The sequence below is a fragment of the Pseudopodoces humilis genome, chromosome 7, assembly GCF_049639895.1.
Source record: "Pseudopodoces humilis isolate 2021_Gansu_Grassland_sample_001 chromosome 7, ASM4963989v1, whole genome shotgun sequence".
In the NCBI taxonomy this organism is placed as follows: domain Eukaryota; kingdom Metazoa; phylum Chordata; class Aves; order Passeriformes; family Paridae; genus Pseudopodoces; species Pseudopodoces humilis.
In genome coordinates this window covers 46,429,583-46,446,381 of record NC_142206.1, presented here as the reverse complement: position 1 = coordinate 46,446,381, position 16,799 = coordinate 46,429,583, and the positions used below count along the sequence as shown (strand labels likewise).

The window sequence follows — 16,799 nt, the reverse complement described above, 5'->3', positions numbered from 1 at the left end:
ACAGGGGATGGGTGGAAAAGCTTAGGACCATTAAAGCACAGCCTTCTGTGGAGCCCTGAGCTGATCCCACAGTCCTGAATCCACCTTTCCTCTACAAATCTGTGGGCAGAGTGCTCCCTCCCCATGTTGGGTTGGCTGAGGAAGCTGAAGAGCTTTGCTTGCTGTTCCTCTGCTACCTCAAGAGGTCACAGAAGTCTGTGTGGAACCCAATGGCAGCAGCTCAGATGATGACTCACTGGGGTGTCACCATGATGCCACACAACCAAGTTTCCTGTGCTGGGGGCGTAGTTCTGCTTTCCCTTTTCTGGTAGTAAATTACAAGATTGAAACAGAAACAAAAGTACAAAGTTATTCTGGAACAACGCTGCAGTTGAGCGGGTTTGCCACTTTTATTCCCCTCTTCACAACCATCACTACCACCAGCACACCCCTATTTTGTGATTCTAGCATGAAATCACTCTGTTTCCTTCAGTTTGTTCTCTTCACTGCTGCTCTGGGCACAAATCAGTGTGGTGTGATGAAAGAAGTGCTGCATAGTTGATGTTTTTCTGCTTTTGCATAAACAAGGCAATGCATTGTGAGTGATATGGGGGCTGAAAGAAGGAAGCTGACCTGCCAGGCAATGCAGGCCATGGCTGCCCAGGAAAACAAGAGCTCTTGGTCTCTGCACAGAACCCTGTGTGGGGTGGGATCAGCTGCTCAGACTCAGCCATTTACAGTCGCCTCTTCCAAGAATGTTGGACAACAATGGCCTAACCCAGAGGCTTAGACTGGTTTTCAGACTTGAAAGATGCTCTTACTGACAAGGTGTCTTTGTACCATACATGAGGCACAATTATGATTCTAACAAATGAAAAGGTCTCACATTGAACTTTCAGAAATACTGCTTTGGACTTCAGTGCACCTCGGCTCCTTTTGTTTGGTGAGGATAAAACATGTCCTCAATTCACTGTGTGTCCTTAAAAGAACGTAGCATTTGTGAAGCACTCAGACACCCGAGTGTCATAGGAAAATAATTCTGAGTAAAAAAAGTAATTCTGACTTTGGAGAAGGAGCTGGGTAGTGGGTAGTGACTAGGGTATGGACAGAATGTTGCAATGAAATGTTTAATACACTGATGGAAAGATGCAGAGGGCAGTATAGAATAAGTCAGTGTCATGATGTTTTGTAATCATGTTTGCAATAGGTCAGTCTCGAGTTTCATGGATAACTTTAATTGTTTGGGGTTTTTTTAAAATTTTGAGTATGTAGTTTTGTAGCTCTAAGACCACTTTTCTCTGATAGTATTTTCCATGTATGCAAGTGTTTAATACAGAAAATAGTAATAACCTGAGGTACTTCAGAAATTCTTTATGTGTGTGTATATATATGTGTATATGTATATGTATATATGTATGTATGTATAATATATTATATATATAATATATATAATATTATATATATAATATATATATACAATATATATAATATATACCTTCCTCTATAAATTAATTTGATGGAAAATAAATCAGCAAGGCTATTTTCACTCTTTAGCTGTGCTTTTGTAAATGTACCATAGTGCAAGATACCTTCTTTGATACTAAAAATCTGGTTTAATTACTGATTTTATTTTTCTGATTGAATCTACTTGTCTTCAATTCAGGTATGTAAGGTGGACAGCATCATACACACTGACTGTCATGGAATCTGGTATATTTGTGTAGGAATTTTTATTTATTAATATCTAAAGAAACAAATGGTTATTAGGGAAATATCCATCAAATTTTATGTCAAAACCCTTGAGAAACTAATTTTGTTGATGTTGCACAGAGATTCCTAGACAGCTAAATACTCTGGGCTAAAATTTCACTTCACAAGATAGTCAGTAAAACCTTTATGAAATTGTGGTTGTATTTTGTATCCTAACAGAATGTCTGGAAGAAATTATTATTTTTAAATATATTTTTTTAAAAATCTGAGAATAAGTAGAGCACATTTGGCAAGTTCTAAACAGCAGTAGGCTGGCAGCTTTTCCAGGTTGTATATTTTCAGGTAAATGTGAACAGGAAAACTGGACTAACCGAGTAACAGCACCACTGCTAAAAAAATCAGGAGCCCAAAATTAAATATTTATAACCTTATGGACAACAAATTCTTGGTAGGACAAGACTACAAAGCAGTCTCATACACAGGTATTCTTTTTACTCTCTCTCCACCCATTTCTTTCACCATACCCTTTTTTAGAATACTTGCTACACTGACAGCATTATTATTGCCAATCCCACTGCAAACTAGTAAAATGAGGAATGCTTTTTAATGCCTTTTTATGAATTTCTCATTTGATTCAGTTGGTTCCTATTCAAATATTGTGTTCATTTTAAATGCTGCAAATTTTAGGGCAAGCTTGACATTTGTTGAAGGATCTGTTTTTGAAATATATCATATTTAGAGATCTCTAAGTAAATAATACTCAGAAATAATTTTGATTAATTTTTACATGATTAGGACGGTTTTTATATTGTACTTCAACCACTATTTTAGGAGTTGTTTTTGTCAAGGAAAAGGCTGCACTATGAATAATTCTTTCAGTATTTCCATGGATGCTGACTTCTAAAGCAACTGAAACGAAAGCAGCTCTTCAGAGGAGATCTGTCCCAGTCAATGAAACTTCTATGAAAGATCAAAACAAGAAGATACCACAAACGAGGCTGTGGTACCCACTGCCAGGCAGATCTGGCTTTGTCGCTCACCTACAGGGAGGCTGGAAAGGACAACTTGCAACCTCTTTTTGAGGGTCACTGCTTCTCAACTTTGTTTCTGTAGCATTGCTACACAGTGCTGGCCTCCACAGGGATGTGGGAGAAATTTAACCTCGTGCAACAATGTTATTTTTTGTATTAAATGTTTGTGGGTTTTTTCTCCGGGGGTTTAACAGTTCGAAGGCCGAAAGGACTGGGCTGTGCTCTGAAGTGTGCTCTGCTCCTGGTTACAGTCACCAGTCGGACAGAGAGCAACACACTCATTTACTGTTAGATAACAACTGTGCCTAATCATCTATGAGACTGTAAGAGGTTTTCTTGGTGTCTACCTAATCAGCAGGTCTGTCATTTATTGGGGTATTTGTTCACTTTAGTTCAAAACCCAACTTATTACTATTAAAGAAATTACCAACTTTTTCAAATATCCTGACTGTTACCCTAGGATACTCACTTATGGGGTTCTTAGAAAATATAAAATCCACTAAGCACTTGAGACTTCATGCAAAGTTTCTATAGCCAACAACATCAAGAATCTTTGGAACCCGAGTTCTTTACACAATTCTTCATGTATTACTTCACAATCTTGTATTTGGATTTTTTAAAAAAAAACATCGTCATTAATATTTTGGAATTGCAATGCTGTTAGGAAAAAATCCCCACACAACTTGATAGGTGTGCCTTGCCAATTTTAAAGATCTCACTCTACTTGAAAATACACTATTTGGTTTCCTAAATGTCAGTCAGGAGAACCAGGGCATCAGCCTTCACTGCCTGTGTACAACTTGACAGTTGTATGTCTGTGTATCAGAACATGCTGTGGTTCTACCACAGTCCTATGTCAGATTTCACTTAGTAAATTGAAAAAAAAAAACCCAAAGAACAACCAAACACCCACTCGCTCTCCTCCCCCAACCCCCCCATGAACAAATAAACCAACCAAACCCAAACTAAAACTATGAAATAAAAAGAGCCCAAACCCTAACTGGATTGCAGCAAAACAAGTGTTGCAGTTAGTTTCAGGGGAAAAGCAAGCTGTATTAACTCTGATATTTCTAAACCCCAAGACCGTGGTTTTAGTCTAGGATGTTGTCATCTGGGACCAAGAATCTGCATTCACATCACACATGCTGCAATCCAGGGCCCAGGACACAGGGACTGGCAGCCACAGCACTGGCCACTGTGCACAGATCAGCCCCACACCCTCACGTGTATCTAAGGCATCAGTAAGGTATAGGGTCCTTTCTTGAAGTTTTTTATAATGTCTGTGCTTCTGGAGCTGTGCAAGTGTGACAAATGGTTGGGGGTTAAGAATTTTCTACATCAGCAACCCTCCCCACCCCTCACTCCAGACCACCCCAGCAAACAGAACAAAAACCCCATACCTGGAGATGTTTCAATGCCTGAATTATTAATAAAATAAGCATGATAATGAATAATCTATGTTAAGCATTTTCTTACCCTTTATTTTTTCATTATGATCAGAAGAGGAATATGATTAACAGCAGTTTAAACTTTAGCAGTACAATTTCAGTATTAAATATAAAACTACACTGCAAGTTGATGTGTTTTAAAAATGGTTATGTATAATCTAGCCTTAAATTTATGTATCAAATACAAGTAACTTAATTTTTCTTGCCTTGACAATTAACATATCTAACAGGTTTCAACAAGCCAGACATCCATCTTTTCCATTAAAAAAAATAAGCAAGCACACCAACTCTTATTCATAGCAAGAGGGGGTAAAGACTCAACACTTTCCTGAGTGTTGTGCAAATAGTAACAGATTCAAGAAAGTCAGTTAAATAAATGTAATGATAAACCTAAAGCTAAGCTGGAGGACCTTTTGATTAACTTCATATTTCATATATTATTTGCATCAGTTGAGAGCAACATGAGTTACAGAACTTCCATGAAAACAAGCCACTTACAAGCAGGTGTTTAAGCTTGATAAGTTTATTAAAAGGATTATATGACACGGTTGCCTGCAATAGCAGGGGACTGGATCTGATGACCCAGGAAGTTCTTTCCAGTCCCATGTTTCTAAGCCATGCACCAAGTGTATCCAGCCCACACTTTCACATTTGGAAAAAGCCAAAGCCACACACACACACTCATAGGAAAAAAAATTTGAAAAAAAATTAAAAAATATCTTGGTGACACCATTTCATTTTTCTAGTTATTCACTATGCAGAAGGGAACAGAGCTTAAGTCCTGTACAGAGGATACATTTACTCGAGGTTGATGTGGTACTGAAGTCAGTTAATAATTAGATACCTCCAGGCAGATTCAGTTACAGGGCATACCAACACTGCACACTGCCAGACAATTTCTAATCAAGCCAAGAACCTCTTGCAGAATGAGGTCTCTGCTAGCAAGCACAGAGCACACTGAGTAAGCTAAAAGCAGCTGTTCTTAGGTGAACTACCCTACCAACCATGAGTGAACGACAGATAGATGGTAAGAAGCATTTACCTACTAGACAAGATCTCTGCACACCCAGGCAGAATTAGTTCAGAGCTGTAACCATTACTCCTACCTTGCCTGTCTCTTGAGTACGTTCTCTTTAAAAGCTGGTCTACAGAATCAGTGCAGCCATTCTCAAGCACTGCTAAAGCAGCAGCTGGTGGCTGCTATACAAGACTGTACTTTCAAATGGTAGTCAGACATTCCCATCATTGAGGCCAGTTTGCTAGGACAGCATTCACAGCCATGGTAACAAGCCTTTGTAACAAATAGATACCTAAGCGATTGCCTACATTCAGCCCATCTAACTTTTAGGCACTTGGTTAAGGTTTCTGGGTCCCTTGTCACCCAGAACTCCCCCCCCACCCCCCAGGGGCAAAAAAAATAAAAATCACTGAAGGCAAGTAGTCTCAATTGCCTTCTGGAGGTGTCTCTTGACCCCTCACTGAGCAAACCAAGTTCTTAACACACGCACCTCAGTTAGACAGGATGAATGGAGACTTGCCATCTCTTCCTAGAGACGGTATCAATACTCTCCAAAACCAAATGCAGTCAAGCAATTACGGTTTGCAACCCATTACATTTGGAAACAAAAACTTAGTAATTATGCTGTAGTCCCTCCCTCCCAAGCATAAAAGCCTTCCACATGGAGGCTCTGCTTAAAAAAAAAAAAAATTAGAAAAAAGAAAGAGAAGAAGCATTCTTCTTCCAAAGAGTGCACACGGCTGCTTTGCCACTCATTCATGGGGAAGCTGAAGGATCAGAGAACACTTATTCAGAGAACTGGAATGACTAAGCACTGCTAGTGCATGCAAAGCAGAAGTAACAAGATCGTTTTTAAATTAACCCTAGTCCTCTTCTCCACCCCACAAAATTCATGCAAGTGTTTGAGAAGTCAAGACATAATAGCCCCAGTTTCCAAAAAGGCTTAATTTGGTTTTTTTAATACATATTGTAAAATGTCCTTGTTTTCTTTCTGCGGGTAGATAAATGCATTTTTGGCATGTTTGAGAATCACAGACATCTATGAAGTCCATGCTGTTTAAATTCTCCAACTAATTTTTATAACCTGTCAAAAAAAACATAAGCAACCTATACATGTTTCCCCAGTATTGACATGCATGCTCAGAGCTCTCCACTGTAGTGAAATGAGGTGTTACTTCTGTGCTGATAGTTGACGAGTCAGCATTACACGACTTTGAGACCAACTAAATTAACATTGTCGTAATATGAAAGGCAAGCACAAGTTCATTTATTTATAGCAAAGGTCTTGGGTTACAGGAGGTCAGTTCTTGCCATCTTGAAAAGATAGGGGATAACTTATTGCATACATGTGCATTATAATTTAGCAGCAAGTCATTCATAGAAACACTTCCTTCCTACTGCTTTTTTGGTTTATTATCTCAATTATATATATATATTTTAACTTTACAAAGCATTTAACACCACCTTTAAGTTAATGGTCTTTTATTGGAAAAAAAAGACTAGCATTTACAACTTGGAATGGACATAAATTGTAATATCTTGAACAGCAATGTTGATAGTTGTGCTGAAGTCCACAGGCTACTCCGCCAGCTCCAAGTCATGGTACAGAAGGTTTTAAAAATATGAGAGTCCAAAGATGCTCCCTTGGTGAAGGTTTCTTTTAAAAATTTTGTGAACGGTAACAGCCTGACACCCGTTTCACTATAGTGCAATGCAGACAATGTTAAACCAGTATTTTAACACAGACATGCCATCCATAGTTAAGATCATTCTATTTTTGGAGCACACTGCTACGTACAGGAGAACCATTCAACCTTTAGGGCATTTTCTTTAAGTTTTGCATCCTTCAACCATTTTGCTGCATACCATCCTGAGGTATAAACCAATTTTAAAGTAAACCAGCTATGACAATTTATACTACAAATTGAACTAGAATCCACTGTTGAACAAGAGAGTGGATCCTTTAGGTTTTTTTTCCTTTTAATACACATGTCTGACTGTGCTCAATTGTCAAGCTGCATGCATGAAAAACTGGCCAGCCCAAACAGTGTAATAGTCATTAGCAAATGGAACTTTGAAGTTCACGAAGTGCTTCCTTTTTTTTTTTATTTTCAAGGTAGTACAATTATTTATATTGTAAAACTGATGTTTAACTTTATCTTTTAGGGACAGGACCACCAACCATTACATGCAGTTTGTGGACAGAAGGTAATTTGACATTCAGTTTTGCTATACAGAAACAGAATGAATAAATGAACATTTTTTTTTTGCAAGAGGTAAGTAAAAGATTCAATTTGATTCTTCTAGAGGAAAAAAGGTGTAAAGGAGGTTTCTTCACTTTGCAGTCATCATCTGTACGAATTCTGAAAAGATAAAAAGTCACTGTGATTTTACTGTCTCCAGCGTACTTGAAGTCAAAAGTGTCTAAAATACAGTTGGCATAATAAAAGCACCTTTCACTGCATCTAAGGTATTGTCCACAGAAGTGGACAAGCAAATAAACTTGTGTCTCGAGCATTAAAAATTAATGTCCAACGCAACATGCTTTCCTCAGTCTGAATAATGGTTTTGAGTCAAGACAAGCATCTTTTTACCTTCATAGTTGACTTGCCCATCCCCATCAATGTCTGCTTCTCTGATCATTTCGTCTACTTCTTCATCTGTTAGCTTTTCACCTAAGTTTGTCATAACATGGCGTAGTTCTGCTGCACTGATATAGCCATTGCCATCCTATGAGAAAAGAGTTGCATAAGACCATGAACAACAATCCTGACATTGATTAACTTGGAAACTATATCCAGGTTTCCAATAATTGCTTCTGAAGCAGCCTTATGGCACTTGAGACAGATGTGCAGACCTGGCACACTGTAGAAACTGCTACTGTATTAGTCCCACTGCCTTCTCAGGCATGCATGACACCATATCCTTCCATACAATTATTGTGCTGTAATAACTGCATGCCTGACTTGTAGTTGTGATAAGACATTTTTAATGCTTTTGAAGAGCTTTCAAAAATAAACAAGAAACAAAACTAAGAAAGTTTTTGTTTAGTCTCTGCTGCCTAAGCAAGACCAAAAAGAGACCCACTTCCCCACCAGCAAGAATGAAGTCAACTTTCTCTTCTGTGTTAACAGTACCCCTATAACCAGACAGCAGCTGGCTATGTTAGGCTTCTTGGATGATATAAAGCAAATCAAAGAAAGCATTTAAATTCTACTCATAAGGATTTTTGAGAAGCTTTATGGCAAAATTAAAAAGAGAAGAGAAATTGACACTTCTAAGCTAATGTCCCATTTGCAATGTCCAAACCTAAAAGCTCACCAGTTCAGAAATTCCATACACAGGAAGAATACGCTATCTTAGAGCAGCATACGGCCATCACCAGTGGATAACCTACCTCAGTGGCTTTACACCCTAATCTAGTCTGCAGAAATACCCCACATTTTCAGCAAAGTACTAAGACTGGCACTTTTTTTCCTATAAGAAGTAGTAAAATCATCTTCCACACATGTATGCGCATTAGCTTTACAGCTACACCTGCCACTACTCAACTCAATCCTTGTATGATAACTGAATGTTTAAACAACCCAAAGAGAGGAACCCCTGTTCTAGAAAACTGATGTATGCCCAAGTATTCTTAAACAAGGTCAAGGGAGCTGAGCTGTTAAGTTTTCATGAAAGCGACCTCAAAGTTCACATTTTGAAAAGAGAACATGCAATACTTCGTGTCCCTCCATATACTGATGACATCACCTTGACTTCAAAAGCTTCCATAGGGTAGTATAAAACCTTGTGCATTCATGCAAATGTTTCCCTATTCCCTCCAAAGTCAAAGGTAGAGAAAAATCCCCCTCCTCTACCCACACGTCTCAAAAAAGCCCTGCTCCCCTCCCCCGCGATGCATTAAGTCTGCTAATCTCTGTTTCTAACGGAAGGCCAGAAAGTTTTCCTCATGGATGAGTCTAAAGCTTAGACCTTACTGTATAAAGCAAGTAGAACCAGGCTACAACAATCCTGGTTCTATATTCAGAACAATCTCTGCTACGTTTCCAATTCCTCTGCTTCTACTAGAGGACTCTCATTCAAGAACAGAGAAAACACTAAAGAAAATACAGACATAATTTCTGCTTTTGAAGAGCAGCTGTACTTTCAGTATTACCTTGTCAAAGACTCGGAATGCCTCACGGATTTCTTCCTCGCTGTCTGTGTCCTTCATTTTTCTGGCCATCATGGTTAAGAATTCAGGAAAGTCGATAGTGCCATTGCCTTAATAAAAAGAAATTTCCAAAAATTAAACTTCCATGCTTTTCTTCATTAGCAAGCAAGCCAACAAAAAAAAACCCTGGCACTTGATTTAGCCAGGGACAAGATGCTCTGTTAACTGTCCTTATAGACGAACTCATTCTTCTCTTTAAATTGTTGCCACTGCCTTTTTTGCTATTACAACAGTCACTCTGTTTCAGCACAAAATCAACTGCTGCCTTCTTTCAAGAACAAGCCACACTATTTGCCACCAAAGCCACAAGTAAAATGTCAGTCTGATGTTCAAGGTCAACCAGTAACAAAACTTTACTTCAAATAACTCCCACAAATTTCTTCATCTCTCAATTGTTGTGTCTTCCAGGAAGAACGCATCTGAAGCTGCCATTACAAGCCCAGGTTATTCATATATTTGGGAACATCACATTTCACTCAACTGTTCATAAATATTTTTTTTCTTTCTAAAACTCAACTACCTTATCAACCAAGGCTGCACACCACAAAAGCAACAAACCATTCTAAGGGGCAACAATGATCTGCAAATCTCAGTGACATGAAAAAAGCTGACATTATTTGTTATTACTGATAAGCTTAGCTGTAGGCATTCTTACAGGTATTTTACTGCAAAACTGAAAATTTCTGCTGACATCCAGGCATCGCCCCTAAGATTATGCTTTTCCATCAAGTCAAAGATTTAAATTTCAGGCTGCTCAAAGCTAGGAAAAAAGTGGTATGGTGAAGAAACTAGATTTGTATAGTCAGGATCCAGCTCTATATGCCAAAAAGGCACATTAAGTAGTTCACAAAACTACATCAAACACTTCATTGTGCAACTATGACCTACTCATTGATTTAAAGAACCATACAAATTCATTGTGCAACAAATGAAATTTAAAAAAATCCTTGCATCCTAGAGATTCTAGCCTGAGACAAACACAGCTATTTATCATCATGGCCAGCTTTACATACCAGTAAAATATGAACACAGGTCTGATATTCAGTTTTGAAAAAAACTCAATGAACATGCAGAAGAATAGCAAAGCATTCTGCTGTAACCCAAATTTAAACAGTTGGGCAGGCATATTTATCTGAAGTCCTCTGTCTCCCTCTGTTTTAAATCCACCACAGCAGTATTTGGTCTGCAGCCTAAAGAAGCTATTATACACAAACTCTACATACCGCTCCAGACACTGAAGCTTTTCAGTTTCTGTAGACTTAGCAATTAAGGTCAACTTACACCTTTTTAAAGAAAGTAGTTTAATTAATATGGCCTGATAATCCAGTAATTTATACTCTTGCCAATATACTTTCACTCTTCTTTTATAAAGGTTAGAGAGAAATCACTATCACAACCAACAAACAAGACTAAAGGCTTGACATCCCTGAGAAGGGGAAATATTTTTTCTTTTTAAAACTGTTAGCCTATGTGGAGTTCAGAAACACAATTTGTGTTTCAATATGGGCTTTCTGGTGTTCATTTAAAGTAATTCTGTTAGCCTTGATATGGGAAGGGTTTTCTGCCTTTGCCTCCAATAGCCCCTCTCTATCTATTAGGGATTTAATGCATTAAATAGATCATATAGTCTCTAGTCTATAGTACTAAACTTCCACTGAAAACACTATTCCACTCCTAACACATTTTTTTGCCTTAGCCAAAGCCACAGACACTGGTAAAGCTATTAAAACCAGCATGGGCTGACAAAACACATACAGAAAAGCTGGATGGAAAGACAGGTTAATGGCAGGTCAGGGCAAGTCAGATAGCAATAGGAAACCTGTGACCCATAAAATATTAAAGACAAATAGCATAACTTTGTCTCTGGCTATTGCCTGTTTTTAGTCTCACAAATACTGCTAGCATCTTTGACATCCTTCTGAGTTTAGAGTCTATCCAGAATTTTGAAACTGCTTCAAGAGCTCTATGTCATGTTCTTCCCTATGCAGTTTAAGCCCAGGTATGGAGGTCATACATATTAAAGATGATCACAGCACCTTCCCAATACTTACCATCAGCATCTACCTCATTGATCATATCCTGCAATTCTGCTTCTGTTGGATTTTGACCCAGTGACCTCATGACAGTTCCCAATTCTTTTGTTGTGATAGTACCATCACCATCTTTGTCAAATAGGGAAAAGGCTTCCTTGAATTCTAGAGGCAGAAACAGTTCCAGTGTTTAAGAGACATCACCAGCATGATAAAACTGCAGACTAAAAATGCACTCTACTGATAAAGCTTGGTACATTTCTAAGAAACATGTTCTCTTTTTATCTAACTGTCCCTGTATTAAGAGAATTAACACTCTCAAATACAAATAAAAAAAATACTTACAATACCAACACATAATTTTCACAGTAAATGCAAACTTATTTCATGTGGCCATTTATCTGCATTACAACCCTGTAATTCATTTCCATGCATCTGCATCTTGCCTGAGGCACAGTTGTTCCACAGAACAGCAGCTGTCTGAAATAACTGAAAGGAGCCACTGGGTTCCCTTTACAATTAAAAGACTTACAGGAACAAAAGCATTGTCATTTACCACTTATTTTTAAGTCAGCAGACAATAAGAATTAGTGTCAGACACAAATGGAGGACTGGTCTCCAGAAGGTCAAATAATGCCCCCTCTCCTTACCAGCCTGAATTACAGGCAGTCTATTAAAAGATTTATTTAAAAGACATTGGCTTGTAACAATGTGCAATAAACCCATCTGAGGTTTATTTGTTGCCATTTCATTTGCAGTTTACCTTCACTTTATTAAAGAGTACCTAGGTCTGCTTTTGACTCTAATAGTTCATTTGAGTCCAGTAATTATTTTTGTTTACAAGAAATTGAGGAGAACTTGGCTCAAGTCTGAACATCTAAAAAAAAAAAATATCATTATCTGTAGTCCAAGGAATAAGAAGTCAAAATTAAGAGGCAATGGACCAGTAATCTTCCAGAATATTTTTGTCTGGTTTGTTTTTAGTTTTGGATTTCTTTAAGTGAGTGCTTTTCAAAAGTGGTAGAACAGATTTAAAATTGTCAAAGATGTTTTTTTCCACTATGCTTGAGATAATGTATTTTCTTTTAGTCACAAGAGCCAGCAAAAAAAAAAAAAAGAAATTATCATCAAAACACTTACCAGCAATCTGTTCTTCAGTCAGCTGATCAGCCTACACGAAGAATAGAACATTTTAGAATACTGTTTACCTCTAGCTCTGTCAAGCAATGAGGCACTTCCTTTAAATTTCAGAAGTGATTTATCATTACTTTCATGAAGTCACTTTCAAACCCTGGAATTCTGTCTCTGAGGAGACTGCACTCACCTACACCACACAGCTGTTTCCATATGTTAGCATATAAGCTAACTTGACTTGAAACTGTTAAAAAACCAAATGCCATCCTGCAACTTGATGAATCCAGTTTGGTCCAGTGAAGGACACAGGGCAGGCTCCTTGCAATTGAGAGAGGCACAAAACCCCCAATGCCATGTTTGGGGTTTCACAGCACATGCCATTCCCAGCAGTGCAGAGCCCCAGCACAGCGTGGGGGTACCGCACACGCGTGGGCTGAGGTGCCGCCCACTGCTCCAGCCCTGCCCGCCCTCCCCACCTCACTGCAGCAGCCTCCAGCCCTCTGCCAGCCCCACAGAAGGGGCTCTGCTGCAATATTACAAATTACATCTCGATGTTACAGAGATTTTTGCCACCTTTGACAAAGAAAACGACAGTTTTCACACATCATATTTTTCCGTTCAGGCACGCAATTTAAAGTGCCTCATCTGGACATGCAGGTTGTTTTATATCTAATTTTAAGTGGCAAGATTTAAAATGCCTGTTTATGAGCTTCTGTACATCAAGAGGCCACTACTGCATACAAAGGTACACAGCTCAGTAGGCAATCAAAAGGGCTTTCTAGAGCTTAACTGTCATAGCCACATCCTTCCAGAAACCTCTCCTTATGTATGGATAGAGCATCACAAAAAGCTCCACTGTTTGGACTCAAACTATCTAGCTCCTTATGGAAAAATATACCTTTTCCTAGTAAAGAAAAAAAAAAAAGGAAGATTTTACATGCCAAATCACAGATATATGAAGAATACAAGATATAACTTGTTTTAAACACATTTTACTGGACTGTTTTACAAATAGAACAGAGAATTTTGTAGGTCAGAAAAGGTAGGCAAACCCTTCTTTGTCCTAAAATTTTATTTTTTAGGTATAAAAACCATCTAACTGCAGCAAAGAGCAACAAATACAATGGAGAATTAATCAGCTATACAACGTTAAGCTCTTGCATATGGGAAAAGGATATGGGTGAAAATCTGCTCTATATGTTAAGCAAAATACACAGATCTCATGTGTAATTAAGTAGGGGGGCTTGTTTTAAGGTATGTATGCAATGATTAAACAATTCCCTGCAGTGTGTTGGAGGAGGGAGAAAAGGGTAGAAATGCTAACAGCTAAAGAGTCTTCTTTAATAACTGCAAAAAAGCTTCTGTTCAAAATCCAGCTCGACTTCCTGCACTCTTTGCGATTTTCCAGAAAATGCGAGGTTTTACTTAAAGATTATCTAAGGAATTTACATAACAGACTCACTGCCCTGCAGAACAGGAAACAGAGCCACACCTTGGCAAAAAACCTCCAGCCCACAGCACCAGCTCATTGCTTCATTAATCGGAGCTCACTGAATGTTTCAAAAAATCATATTTCAAACGGAAAAAAAAAAAATAAAAAAAAATCAAAAAAGACACCAAACAAAACCCCAAAATCTTTGTAAACGCGGTGATGCCGAGGACACAACCCGACCCTATGCTGCCAAGGGGTTCACCTTCCCGAGCAACAGGCACAGCCACTATCCCCTACCACAGCTACAGGACAAAGGTACCCAGCCAGGGCTGGAGCCATCACCCCACCCAGCCAAGTCATCAAATCCTGTCCTGGTGATGTCACCCCTTTCCTACGGGAAGGGGAGATGGAGAGACAGAATCGAGGAACACCCAGATTGCCAAAAAGCGATTAGAGGTCAGTCTGCAACCGTTTCTCCGCTCTCGTAGGAAGCGAAAAACCGCCGGCAAAATCCCAGCCCTTCCTCTTGCTCTCTTTTGCGAGCAGCGCTGGCTGGCCCCCCAGCACCTGGCAGATGATGCGATGCGCTCCGGCGGGCATCGCCCGGCCGCCGGGGCGGGAGGCTCGCAGCCCGCCGGCGCAACAGGCGCCCTTCCCGGCCAGCAGCCACCCACTGCTGCAGTGCGTCCCCGTTTCCCCTCCCTCCCTCCCTCTACAGCCGGCGGCCACACCACGTTCTCATCATTCAACCGCGAGGGCGCCCGGGCTCAGCGGCCAGCCTTCCCTAACCATTGCCTTTCCTCCAGCGGGAGGCTGGGGCAGGAGCTCTTCCCCCGCAGCCCCCGGGGAGAGGGGAGGCTGCGCCCCTCCTGCCCCGAGCCCCCCATGCAGGAGCTGGGCCGCTTCCAACCGAGCAACACGCACAGCGCCCTGGTCCCCGCGGCCGGGGGGTGCGCGGGGGCCGGGAGGAAGAGGAGGAGACATGATGTAATGCAGACAGCGATGGGCTTCGCCGCCGCGGCTGCGTTTTTTTGGGGGGGGACTGGAGAGGACGGGGGGGGCGCAGTAGCTGCAGAGCGGTGCCCTCCCCCGGCCGCCCCCCCGCTTCCTGCGCAGTGCAGCTGGTGCCGGAGCCGAGCGGGAACCTCGCCCGCAAACCCGTGCCCCGCCCCGCAGCGCGCCCTGCCCGGCGCTGGGGCCGTGGCCCCGGGGAGACGCGCCCGGCCCTTTCCGCAGGGGAGGGAAGGCGAGGCGGGGCGGGAGGGCGCGAGGCCGGGGCGCCCACACGGCAGGCCGGGGGAAAAGGGAAGGAAGCGGCGGAAGAGGAAGGGCCGCAGCTCCGCGGCTATCCCGCGCAAGGCGGCGGGGGGTAGGGAGAGGAAGAATCCGCAGCCACCAACCCGCTCGCCCGCGGCGACTCGGCGGGCGGGAAGGGTCCCCGCGAGGCTCCCCGTACCCCCGATCCTCCCCAGGGAGAACCCGAGTCCACCAACCCGACCGTCCCCAGCTCCGCAGCGAGCGCACTGCGCACCAGCCCCCGCGCCAGCCCGGGCACCCCGTGCCGCGCCCAGCCGGTCGATCGAATGAGCCCCCTACCATGGCGCGGCGGCGGCGGGCCTGGCGGCGGCTGCACGAACTGCGCGACCACGAGCGGCGGCGGCGACTGCTGCCTCCTCCCGGTGCGGCTCACAGAGTGCTGGGGCTGTGAGCCTGCGCCGCCGCTATATACGTGGGGCTGTATCCCTCCGCCGGAGCGGGGCCCTTTTCCCTCCTCCCCGGCGCGGTATGTGCGAGGTGACTGCGGCGGGCGGCCCTGCCCCCTTGGAGGCCCGGCCCCTCCCCCGGCGGGGCCGCTCCCGCTCCCGCAGCCCCGTGGCCGAGCGCCCCCAGAGGGGTGAGGGCAGCCCGGTCTGGGCACTGGCTCTTCTCTGCCGGGCGCTGGTGCTGGCGCAGCCCGCGTGGAGCTGCCTCGCCGCCGGGTCCCTGCCGGGTCCCCGCCGCTCTCCGCGCTGGAACCCCCGGAGCGAGGGCATCTCGGCCAAGTTGGTGGCTTTTTTTTATTTTCTAGACAGCATCCCCGCCGGCGGGGCGGGCCTGCACTCCCCCGGGGAGCCCGGAGCGGCACCTGGGAGAGGATGATGGCGCGGGGACGGGGGGAAACGTTAATAAAGGACTCTTTTTTCGGTGATAAGGCGTGTGTGACAGAGACTGTAGAACTAAAATGTTGAAGCAAGCACAGCTGCCTTTTTTATTTTTTATTAATCATAGGGCGTTTGTCAAGCACCAAAATCCAAGCCACGGCGAGATTCCAGAATCTGATGGTCTACAACTGAGGTGTCACTTCAGCCTCTTCAGAAGCCCGCAAATGAGAGGCAGCAAAAGCATGTTCTGATGTCAAAGTGTTTTCTTCATTTCTTCCCTGTCAGCTCTGAGGATTTTATCCACACTAGTAAAAACCCCAAAAAATATCGTCGTGTTCACATTGTACCTCCTTTAATAGGCATGGAAGCACAAACAAACATGGACCCACTTTGGAATCTAGGATTTTGGTTCCATTTTTGACAGGCTCCCTTAGATTCTGAGATTGTTGTAATTCGAGATATTTTTAGTTGAAGGTTTTAGCTTGGGCCTCTCTCTGGATTTGGAGGCTTGCAGTATTTCCAGTATGATCATAATTCTGATAAATCTGCTTGCAGTATTGCAGTAAATATTTTGAAATTCATTTGTCTATTCTGTTTTTGAAAAATCACGAGTACTTTCAGTGTTTGAAATAAAGAAAAAATCAGTTTGATTCTGTTTGT

At 42.1% G+C, this 16,799-nt stretch overlaps 2 protein-coding genes across 2 annotated transcripts; one reads left to right on the top strand and one right to left on the bottom strand.

Moving 5' to 3' along the window:
• Nucleotides 1–4,180: 4,180 nt before the first annotated feature.
• CALM1 (calmodulin 1) lies at nucleotides 4,181–15,731 on the bottom strand. The gene is made up of 6 exons (XM_005520194.2): nucleotides 15,595–15,731; nucleotides 12,573–12,603; nucleotides 11,454–11,597; nucleotides 9,346–9,452; nucleotides 7,781–7,916; nucleotides 4,181–7,549 (listed from the first exon to the last, which is right to left on the bottom strand). The coding sequence occupies exons 1-6, from the start codon at nucleotides 15,595–15,597 to the stop codon at nucleotides 7,521–7,523; spliced, it is 450 nt and encodes a 149-aa protein (XP_005520251.1). The 5' UTR covers nucleotides 15,598–15,731; the 3' UTR covers nucleotides 4,181–7,520.
• Nucleotides 15,600–16,720, top strand: LOC148184020 (uncharacterized). The gene is made up of 2 exons (XM_088057262.1): nucleotides 15,600–16,040; nucleotides 16,267–16,720. The coding sequence occupies exons 1-2, from the start codon at nucleotides 15,784–15,786 to the stop codon at nucleotides 16,388–16,390; spliced, it is 381 nt and encodes a 126-aa protein (XP_087913388.1). The 5' UTR covers nucleotides 15,600–15,783; the 3' UTR covers nucleotides 16,391–16,720.
• The last annotated feature ends 79 nt before the right edge of the window (nucleotides 16,721–16,799 follow it).